At 40.2% G+C, this 12,183-nt stretch overlaps 1 protein-coding gene across 1 annotated transcript in view; it reads right to left on the bottom strand.

Annotated features, from left to right (window-relative positions):
• CTNND2 (catenin delta 2) overlaps positions 1 to 11,521 on the bottom strand; it is an 821,124-nt gene extending 809,603 nt beyond the window's left edge. The window contains exon 1 of the mRNA XM_054578328.1: positions 11,307 to 11,521. Within this exon, the coding sequence (XP_054434303.1) occupies positions 11,307 to 11,343 (37 nt within the window). The 5' untranslated portion in view covers positions 11,344 to 11,521. The remainder of the gene's footprint in view (positions 1 to 11,306) is intronic.
• Positions 11,522 to 12,183: the final 662 nt, after the last annotated feature.

The raw sequence follows: 12,183 nt of genomic DNA, 5'->3' as shown, positions 1-12,183 counted from the left end.
TTTTCCCATTACCATTTAGTCCCCTTAGACCCCTGTCACGCCCCGCCCCCGCAATCACCAGGCTGGGGTCCGTGTCCGTGAGTCCTTTTGCCTTTTTGCTCAATCCTTCCACCCCCTCACACACCCCAGCTGCCATCCCGCTCTCCATCTGTAGGTCTGTCCCCATTTTCCTTTCAACTCAGATGGCTATCACCTAACGAGCTTCTCAGAATAACCAAATGTGAAAAATGCTACTATGGGTTCAGAAATCCATTGTGTTGCTTTCAAAATTCTGACCCTCACTTTCAAAAGATAAATGGGAAAAAGCACGTGCAGTGACTAACATACCATAAAACTCAAAGGAATAACTTTGTTTATATTTCCTCTCATACCCTGTTCAACTCCTGAGAGCACCTTGTCAGGCTGTCACCTTGCTCTCCCACGTGTGGCTCTATCTCACCTGCCTTCCTGTAGGTATAACCGCACCATTGTAAAACGCATAATCTGTCAGGCCACCATGTAGAAGCCACACACAAGCCATACACACTCATATTATTACACTGTGTAAATGAAAAGGAGTTGTATTTAGTACTAAAAGAATTTGAGTCCTAGTAGCAATTAATTCATTCTACTAGAACTGACACACAGAAGAAAGGAAAGAATTTCAGCCCCTGAGGAGAAATGGCCACCTGAGTCTGAAATCCTAGTTTGAACAGGACGGAAGTAGCTAGTTACCCTTCATCAAGGAGAAATGTATAAACCACTCAGATGGGGACAGATTTTCTAACTCTGGAGTGGCATGTTGTTTGCTACTATTTACAACTTACTGCTTCTTCAAAACATATCTTCCTCCTAGTTTATTGAGTGAATGGATTAATCAATGAACAATAAACCAGCCCTTAAAAAAAATAAAGGGTTTTTGGGGGTTTTTTAACCAAAACTAATTCAAGCTACCTGCTTCTTCTCACTTAAAATTTCCATACTTTTCTCTCGGTGTTACCCAAACTCCCACCCCCTCTATCAGATGCAGTGGAACACAGTCTCCTGTGCCCAGAGCCTGCATTCGCAGAGGAAGGGGATGCGTGACCTGTCACTCAGGCTGGTGTCAGTCTCTCCCAGACACTCCCTTGTTCCTCTCCGCTCCCATTCTTCTTCTTTCTAGGGTTCACACGTACAAGCGAAGTGTACCCCATGCATCCACCCAACTTCTGAAAAGAAATATGGAATCGCTATACAATTTGTCACACAACCTACCCTCTGCTACAGAAAGAAGACTTTATTTAGATTTTTAAGAAAAAAGAACCATATCTGAAACTGCTATAAGCAGAGAGCAAAATCATGATTAGCATCTCCTCTTGAGTACCTGAAACTTTGCTCCTCATTAAGAAACATGGTCAGTGAGGTATATTAACCTCCCTTCTGTACTTCCTTCAAAAGTTTTGAGAGTATGAACGAAATTAAAGTTTTATTTCTTTCATAACTTACACAAGATTTCTTTCCATTGGCAGGCTATAGTTAGAGTGATCAGAATCCTCTGAAATTCTGTTCAAAGTATTTAAGGAAATATGCTCAAAAAATGGAAGCCAGCTACAGTTCACACTTCTAAAACTGTTCTGATAAAGCCTTCCAGGCGCCAGACTCGGCAGCCCACCAGGAGAGAAAATAATATTCTGGGGACATTTGTACAGACTTCAATCATTGAGTAACAATAGGGCTACATTCTATTCCCCTTTTAAGCAGGAAATATCTGTGCAAAAAAGAAAAACAAAAATAGAGATAACTTTTTTGGCCTATTTGGTATGACAATTTTTGAAGTGGTAAAAAGAAATGACTGGAATGACTTCCACTGATGGATAAAGGAGAATTCTTCCTCTAGGCAATACCCAATAACATATCTTTACAACTATGGGATATTTTATAACCATTTACTAATGGAGGTCAGAGATTTAATTCTACAGGCAAAAAAAAAATTTTGACTCCAACTCATACAAAAAAAAATATCCTATTTTTGGAACACATCATAAGTTCCAAGGAATGTATTTCATATTTAAGTACTCATGATGATTATGTCTCCCAAAGTATTTTCATATGAATTATCATATCACATTCACACAGACAAAAATAGGAGGTTTGATCCCAATGAACAAAAGGTAACGTAGGCACAGAGGCAAGGTCACAAGAGAAAGCTAGTACGTAGCATGATGGTAAATCCCTGAACTCAGAATCCAAATCCAGTGTTCCCCCAACATACCACATAGAATTCAAAACAAGCCAAAAGTAAACACGGAAATCTTAGTCCATGAACCGTTTTGACAATGAAAACAAAAGTGTATATATAGCTCACAATGATTAGCTGAGTGTTTATCACGTGCTAATTATTGTCCTAGGAATTTAGGTCCAATGGAAAAAAAAAAAAGATTACCGATATGGGGTGGGGGAGAGTAGGGGGCAGCATGGTCTTACGTGACGATGTACACTGGATATATGATATATATGTCCATATGGGCCTATGCATATGATATTGGAAATTATATATTTGCTTAAGAACAGAAATCTGACTTACTTTTCCCAAAGAATCTGAAACATGCAGAGAAGGTAAGGCGCTACCAGAGGACGCGCAGTGAAGTGACTATAATGCACACAGAGCTTCCACCTGTGAGCCCCAGACTGTTGCAAATACCTTCCCTTCACACAGAGGTCCCCGAACCTGTACAGGTGTGTAATTACCCTTTATGTGGAGAAAGCAAAAGCCAGAATTACAGGAAAAGGTATGTCGTCTTGTTTATTTAACCATACAAACAGCTAAGGTGTTTCAGGTTCACTAATATACTAAGTTCTCTGCTGTGTTTTAGGTCCATAGCTCCTTAATTGGCCTTCTCAACAACCTGAAGACACAGGAATTATTACTTCCTCTCTATCAACAATGACACTCAGTAGAAATTTAACCACTTGCTAAAAAAATATGGAAAAGTTGCAATATGAAGTCAATCAAGTTGTGATACAACTATTAAGCTATTCCCTCCACCCTTGGCTCCATTGCTGTATTTGTGGCTGAGACACACAAACTCAGGGAGCTCTAGAAATGCTCCCTTGAAGAAGAACACCCCTATGGAGAGGATATACTATAAGCTTTAGAATTATGCTTTAAAATAAGAATTAATAAAATGAGAAATAAACTGATAAAAGGTAAGGCAAAGGCTAATGTAATTACTACAGATAAATAATACAAATTGATATTAGGCAAATAAACCACTTGAGGAATGTGCAAGCAACAATTCACAAAAGAATTGGGAATGTGTCATGAACTTATATAATGTTTAACTTCATTCATATTCAAAGAGACACAAATTAAATCATAGGAGAATATGATCACCTCCATCTAATTAGAATTCATTGTTTGTTGGTTTGTTTTTTAGTTATACTACCCAGACTTGCCAAAATCATGGGGAAACTGGCATACTCCTGCTTTGTAAAAAAGGTACATTATATTTATATCTGTAAAGGACAATTTGACAACATTTATCAACAGCCTTGAAAACATCAAGTTCTTGGAATTAATCTAGAGAAATAACCTAATGAAAACTATTTAGCTTTAATCACAGCATCATATATACTGCCAAAAATAAAAAGAAAATGCCATCAATATCCAAAAATAGCAAGTTATTTAAGTAAATGATATTAAAAAGGTATGAAAACCAGATGCTAAGAATGAATACCAATTAAAAGCCTCCCTACATGTTAACAAGTAACAAAACAGAATATGAGATATCCTTTAAATTAAAAAAATGTGTATGAGTTAGCACTGCTGATAAAAATTCAGTCATTTCTGGGGCTTGAGTTCATGCATGAACTTTAACTTTTTTATCACTTCTACATTTTCAAAATTTTAATGACCATGCATTACTTCTGAAAACAGAAAAAAAATATTTTTGAAAAAGAGTATTTCATTAATGTGCTGTGGAGTTCGCAAGAAGATACCAATTTGCTAAAGCTACGCAATACATCTTAAATTTAAAAAGAAAATCTAGGTACAGCACTAATTAGAGTATGCAGAAAATGCACTTCATGAAAAATGAACCTTGTTAATTTTCAGTCAGACATCCAGCTAATTTATAAAACTTATCCCAAAGCAAATATGTAATATTGTCAAAAATGTAAAGACATGCTTTTCCTGTGTAATATTTATCAAACGATGTATTTTATGAAAAGATAAAATAAAAAGAATGAAACACTTGAAACCTGGCCCTAACTGCTATGCTCTTGTGTTTATGTGGGTATGTATTCTGAGTATCACCTTCAATAGCTTTTTGCCTAAATTTCTTAACCTTCAGTACTATGACTATTTCTCATATAATTAATTTTTCTTTGAAAAGATAATTCATAGCTGGATATAGCACTTCTTTGGATAGAGGTGCCGTGATAGATTTACACACCTACTATGGATTTCACATTATTCTTTCAAACGCTACTCAAGTCAGAACATCTCATTACACTCTACATGCCCCTGGCTTCCTGTACCACCTTCTGAGTCCTGGGTAAATATGGCATGATTTCTCCTGTCTCTGAGACTGCCCATTACACCTGTGTGTCTTTCTGGACAACCTCTCTACTTCCTCCTCCAGGGACTCCAAAAAAGCCATGCTCAGCACCAGTGAGGGCTGTGTTAGAGATGAGAGACTGAATTTTGGCTCTTTAATATCTGTGAGACTTGGTTTGCTGCCAAAGATGTTCCCCTTCCTGGAAATTAAATTATTCTGTGTTACTGAAGGTAATAACTGCTATGTTACTCTAATGTTTGAAAGCCCAAATAAAATATTTGAGAGAGAAGAATAAAATTTATTTTAAGAAGTAAGCTTTTTTTAGGTTGAGTAGTCATGCTCAGAGTCAAATAAAACATTGTGTCTATTTGGAAATTCTTACTTTTTTCTTCTTTATTGACAGTGTCCATTATTGCTCCTATTCAAAGTTAAAACATTAAAGAACAGCCAAACTCTAATTATCAACACCGAGACAGAAAGTGCAATGGATAAAAGCTATCCTGGATCATCATTTATGTATGGTTTGGGAAGTCAGATTTTGACTCTGTCCTTTTTATGCCTAATTCTCATCACTTTTAAAGCCATCCAATTACTGGCAGTCAAAATCTAACACGGGGAGTAAGGAAGAAATACTGAGAGTGAGTTATTTGAAAGTTAGCAATACATAAATCAGCTGAATTTCAGGGACCATACTCTCTATTAATCAGCCAGGACATTAGACACTCCCCTGATAATTCCTGATGTAGTGTCAAAATGCCATGAAACATTTAAAAAGCTCAAGTACTAAGCAAAATACTGTGAAAGCTATTATATCCTGAATTCTTCAGCTTGAATTCTGTATAAACCATGTCACTGAGGAGCACTTCTTCCCTACTTGTGATGCTTCCTTCCAGGTGAAGGGAACTTAATTAATTGAACACATCTGGCCTTTCTCCAGCCTTTCACCTTCCCCGCCTCTGAAGAATAAAGGAAGCAGGTTGGCTTGCTCCTGCTTCTTCCTTCGGAGATCTCCCTGCCCAGAGAGAGCAAAGCTTGAGCTCTTGGGCTCAGAAGCAGCTCTGTCCCTGTGAGGAGGGAGGAAGGCCAAGCTCCTGGGTTGTCATTTGGCATCATACCAAACTACATCTAATCAAAACTAACATTTCACCTCTGGTGGATACTCCTTTATATTGTTTTTTTTTTTTTCCTTCCAATATTCCAACTTGCTCAAAACCTAGAAGTCTTGGTGGAGGTGATATTTAGTAAGATCCTTAAAGATACCAAGCACTCCACATTTCTGCACATTTTATAATTTAAGATAAATATGTACCTTTCTGTTGTTTATGTTGCATATTTAAATGAGAAAAGATTACAGTAAGTATGAAAGATTATGAAGAGGCTCCTAAGCCAAAAGAATAAATGATATAAAACCTGTATAGCAAATGATTTTTCTCAATATATACCTATCAGATTAAATTTCTAAGGAGAGTTTTGATAACCACATTAAGCAAAACTGTTAATGATGAGAAAATTTCAACACTTACCTATGCAGGACAAATGCATTTACTAATTTAAATGATACAGTTAACTATTTCCATAATCTAATGCTATAAACTAAACAACCCATTTACCTGTTCTGTATCATTCAAAAGTTGTAGAAATTTTGACACATTTATTTAACCAAACATACTGGCTCACTTGCCTATTTCATCCAAAAACCAGAAGGTCTTTTATTATAATATGTATTTTACTCTGGTAACTTATAATTGGCAGCTGCTCGCACAATAACACATAAATTTGAATATAAATAACCATCTCTATTGTCAAAATGTTTTTCTGACTGAAGATAAATTAGTCTTCTGTTATACAGGTCACATTCTGTAACAAACTTTAAGATACATTCAAGTGTTATTCTAATTAAATCATGTGGCTGAAGTTCAAAGCTGTATGGTGCAGGAGTTGGGTGTAATCAAACCCTGACAAGCTGGGTACTTCACTGAAAATACTAAGGATGAAATAACATGTGAAAATGACCATTTATTTTCAAAAGGTACCCATGCACACACTTTTACTGTTTTTCAAGAACTTGATTTTAATAGGAGCTTGGGCGGAGTAGGGTAGGATGCTGTTGGCCTCTAATTTGTGTAATAAATTTAGCTGTTTAAGGTTTCTTTTTTTTGTCACAATGATATTATGATGGAACTCATGCTCTGTAGTTCTAAACACAGCAGACGTTTAACACTAGACTCCACCAAGAGTTATGATTATTAAATTGTCTGTAATATTCTTCGTGCAATATTAACTGTTGTAGAATATTTAATTTTAATCAGGTAATAATATAACACTTTTAAGAGTATCAAAGTTCTGCCACTTCTGACTGTTAGATTATTATCTTTTTAAATAATAGTGCTGGGAGATAAATTTTACTTCTCTTTTAGCTTAACTACTATATGTACAAAGGACTGTTATGTAGCAGAGCAGAAAATTTGATATATTTTATATGTCAATCTGCATAATATGACAATATGGGTAATATTAAAATATGGGTGAGAGTATATCAATTTAATAGTCTTTGTTAGAGGGTGGTGGCCTGTATAACATTTTTATAATACATAAATGAAGCATAGTATCCATCTTAATATGTAGATATATCTATTTTGCGTCTACAAATGTTTACAATTTACAAGCCTCTTATGTGTTCACTTACTTTACCGGAAACCTATCTTTTGAGATATTTTGTCTTATTGTACCCATTTTATAGCTCAAATACTAAACTAAAATCTGAGGATGACACAAATGGCCAAGGACTGAGCTAAGAAGAGGTTGAGTTAGGATCCATCCAAAGCCAGTACTCTCTCTACATCCTGACACCTACCAAAAGCAGAATCCAAAACAGCATTACACTAATATACATTCCAATATTTTATATATATCACAATATTATGTAATATATATTCATTTTAGGGCACATGTCAACTTTTTCCCTAGAAATATATTTGTGATTTGAAATGACAATAATGGAATAGTAAGTAATATGTGTAATTCCTTTTACAGATAACTTTTCAAATATCCTGCCATGGGATACAGGTATTTGTCTAAAATGGGAAGCATGTAGGAAGCATTGTTTCACTCGTTTAGCCATTCTTTCCAATTTGTCAAAAACTAATTGATACACAGTATCACTTCAATATCCTAACATAGCTAAGACATTTCCTACAAATCAATTAACCATGATACAGAGCTTGAAATTACATTTAACTGCTATGTGATCAAAAGATAAACAACTTGAGGTGTCATAACTGCACATTTTTGTTATGAGTCTTAACATTATTAATGGACTAAAAGCACAGTATGATAAAATACTTCTGTGAGTTTCCTGTGTTGAAGGTACTGTGTGTGAATATAATTGGATTCATTAAACTCAACCAGGCAGTTTATTTAATCAGTAAGCTAGATTGGCAGACAATGTGATAGAAACTATTTATCTATGACATGTTTAATATTTTACATTAATATAAAAAGCTGTTGCTTTGGCACATAATCAGATAAACTTGAAGCCAGCAACAAGTATCATGAACTATTCCCACTCAAATTCACTTTTCACCCACATCTACATAACACTTATCACAAAGCCATCAAAGAACTGTGGCCCTGAGGACCCCTTCACAATACGGATGATGAAAACCGTCAGGGAAACCAACTGAAGAATTTGGCTGAAAGTGTATTTCTGAATTGCAAATTGGCCAGCAAAGACCCATCACACCAAACCTTCCACAAAAGGTATCTTCCATAAAGGTCTCTGCCTGTCTTCTCTTGGTATCTGTTCATCCTCTGACATACAGTGTTCAAGTCTGAGGACTATCAACCACTTTATTTTAAAAATAAAGATTTTTATTTTTAAAAATTGAAACTTTTAGGCAGGGTGACACTAGCAGCACCAATTCCCCACTGGAAAAGTGAGAATAAAGTTCACAGAGAAACAAGCATAAATGGGTGTTCCTTATCTCCTTATGGTTAATCATCAGAAGAAAAGAAAAAGAACACTTTGCAATAGTTCCTAATATAGTTCAATTGGCTTGTGGCAATCAGATATGTAGTTCATACAAAGCATACTTGACTTTATCGATACATAAATACAATACATTATTTTAAACCTAACTTTAATGTTTCTTACTCAAGGACAACCTGATGAAATTACTCTGGAGAACTTGTCACCATTTCCACATCAAGGCATACTATACAAAAGACAGCTTTGATAAAGCACAACACTAACTAGCAAGTTCTCTAACATTTTCAGGAAGAGCACTACGTATTCAATTATATGTTAAAAGTAATGTTATATTTGAGAATACTATAACTTCATTTTTAATTTTAAAGGTCATTAAGGAAGTGATATTATTCTTAGAAATTATTTAACAAAACTATAAATTGCATTTTCTACCTAGTATCATTTGAATTTCATTTTTCTCTCTGATGAATCATTTCACTGGGAGAAGGAATTGGCTTGACTGTGAAAGATATGAAGTTGATGGAAATACTGTAATTTGACAGTACATGACTTTTATTACAAACAATGAAAACATTAGTGACATCCATAATGATTAGGTTATACAACTATACAAACATACACCAAATTAAATAACTCCTTTCCCCAAGACTACGACAATTTTATTAAAGCAGCAACCTCGTGTAGTTACTGCAATTGTCATTCAATCAGGTACTATCATTTTCAATCTACAACATAAAATAAAACTCACATATACATGCAGTTTTCCCCATGCCTCTCAGCTGCTCTCTGCCTGCACACACAGGCACAGAACAATATCTCCTAGTCCTTTAAGACTCATGTTTAAATCTGTAACAGTAGACTAAAAGAAGAAAAGAGAAAAAGAAATGTCTACTTCACATATGGCTTGTTTTTAAAAGAAATTTTATGTTAAAACAGTGCAATGAGCAAAATAGCATGTTCAAAGGGCTCTTGAAAGTTCTCTGAATGTGAAGGTGAAACTGAAGCGATATTGATAAACCTAATCACACTGTTCACTTAACTCAAGCTGTATAGACCTTCCTAGTCTTTCTGTAATGCTGAGACTTCTTAGCTGTACAATTACAGGCCTCCCAAATTTCAACATCCAACTCCTAAATGTAATTGTCTTCATTCAAGCACTGAGATCTCATAACCCACAGACCAGTAAGGATGACATTCTCCCCCAAAAGAGTGAAAATGGATTCTGCAGGTGGCAAAGAGATTTTACAATTCTTGAGAGCAGCCTGTCCGTATTTGAGGATGCCTGCCCCCACCTGTCATACTTCCCGAGAGAGTAGCCCCCCAGAATCATGCACAGTTTCATCCCTGTAATTCGATACCAGTCGTATCAAACACTTCATGGGATTTTATTAGTGGTACAGCTCTAAAGCCTTCTAATCCTGTAGGAGAATAACGAACACCAAAGAGACGAACTGAACTATCAGGAGGAGCCTAAGGTACTGATGTAAGGATGCACAATGAGGTAACTCTTCGGGTAGTTTTCGGCACCTCCCTATTTCCACGGAAGTCGCTGCAGAGAATTCCCAGTGTTTGGAATATTGGTCACATAGTCCCTAAAAGTGAAAGTCCATGGGTGTCAGGCCCACTACTATGTGTATAACATATCCCTCTTCTTAAACCAGCATATTTACTTGATAATATTAGGCATGCATGTTAATCACACCTTTCAGGGCCAAAGCAAATCAGATCAGTTCAACTGAGGCTTGCAAGGGAAAAAAAGAAAAAAAAAAAAAAACAAACACAAAAACCTTGGAACCACAACCGGCTCCTCTTTTTCTCTTTCTCCACACCCTTCACTACTCCCACATTTACAGTGAGACACAACTTTCGGCATTTTCGAAGTAGCTGTTCTTTGTGGGAACCACACACACACCCCCCAACAATCCCTGAGACTATTTTCCTACCATACAGACCAGGAAGGCTGCACCACCTCTAATGACTTAATTCAGAACGTAGTGGCTCCAAGCAGCTGAGTAGCAATCGATGGAAACACATTACACACCAGAAAAAGAGGAAGGTCGGCAAAAAAGAAAAGCAGCTTTCTTATAGCGTTAATTACCAGTCACCCAAATATCGCATCGCACCCTCCCATATACATTCACACCTTTCCAAACCTGGGTTTCAGGCGGCGCTTTCCAGAGCCTCGCTAGCTATTGTCAGGACGCAGAAGCCCCCGAAACCTGTGAATCGAGCTGAAAATGCTTGCCCTGAAACTGCTAAATATAGACCAAGGGGCTGTAGGTCTGGCCAGCAGCAAGAGACCGAAGGAATGGCCACGGGCGCATATGACTAAGTATTTCCATTTTGTTCTAGCCAAACATCGTAATGACATTGAACATAAGGGCAAAAGACTGGAGGGAAGTCTTCCCCACCCCCACCCCGTCTTATCCTCTATATTAGGGACGTCATATATGCAACGGGTATGTTCTAGAGGGTGGCGGGGAGCAGTATGGTTAGTGTTGCCCTATATACGCCTCCTCCGGGGGAAATGAGTGGCAGGGAGGGGGAGCACGCAAAGAAGCCACTTGCTAACCGCTCCAAGAAGGCACTAACCCTGGCCCCCGTTCCAGGCAGAGCTGTCTTCCGAAAGGGGACCCAGAGCAATCGCGGTCCTCCTCCGGCTGGCAGGACCACGCAGCTGCCGCCGCCGCCGCCGCCAGCCGGCCGGGAGTCGAGAACCAACCCCCACCGGCGGCGAGGAGGACGACGAGGCGGAGGGGAAGGATGCGCCTGGCCCCAGCAGCCCAGCGCAGGCAACTCACCGAACGGCGCGGCGCCCGACTGCTTCCTCGCGAACATGCACCCGCCACCAGCGACAGCTCCTCAGTCCGGGGAAAGGCGTGCGCGCCGCCGCCCGGCTTCAGGGCAAGGTCCTGACCTTGCCCAACTGCAGCATCTTCCGCTTTTGTTGTCTGAGCGCTGCCGCGGGACAAGTGATGCTGGCGGGGAGCAGGGGCGAGCGCCGCGGGGGAGAGGCGGCTCCCCACGCGAGTGCGCAGCGCCCGGCCCGGCAGCCCCTTAGATCGCGGCGACCGCAGCGCCCCCTGCCCGGCTCCGCGGGCTCCGCGGGCTCGAGGCTCCTGCGGGCTCCTCTAGGCTCCGGGCACCGCCGCCGCGGACCGGGCAGGGAAAGCCGCCGCCACCGCCGCGCCCGCCGCTCCGGTCGGCCGGCTGCCGCCGCGGGCGCGAGCCTGGGGCGGCCTCGGCGCCCGGCGCCGAGCGCTTCCTTGCTGCGCCCAGCCCGCGGCCCGCGCCACCTGTGCCGCCGCCGCCGCCGCCGCCGCCGCCGAGGGCGAGGCTCCTCCCGCGGCGCGGCAGCCTCAACCTCCACCTATGCCTCGGCGGCCGGCTCGGGCGCCCAGCGAGTGAGGAAGCGTCCGCCCCGCCGCCCAAACCTGCCCTGGGCGCCGAGCATGCCCAGTGCCGCCGCGAGAGCGCCGCGCTTCGCCGTGCGCGTTCCACTTCTCCTGGTTTTCGCGGCAGCAGCAGCAGCGGGAGAGAGGGGAGGAGGACGCGGGTTGGGAGAGGGCCGAGCATCCTCGGGAACGCACACCCTGGCCCTGAGATGGGAGGATGCTCGGGAACCGGGAGAGAGCTGGAAGGGACCCGGGGAAGGCCTGCAACCCCAGTTTGAACCGA

The sequence above is a fragment of the Pteronotus mesoamericanus genome, unplaced genomic scaffold (genome assembly GCF_021234165.1).
Source record: "Pteronotus mesoamericanus isolate MK-2021 breed Mesoamerican mustached bat unplaced genomic scaffold, CSHL_Meso_final contig_50, whole genome shotgun sequence".
In the NCBI taxonomy this organism is placed as follows: Eukaryota; Metazoa; Chordata; class Mammalia; order Chiroptera; family Mormoopidae; genus Pteronotus; species Pteronotus mesoamericanus.
Note: the sequence above shows the minus strand (reverse complement) of the source record. Positions and strands in the feature narration are given on the sequence as shown.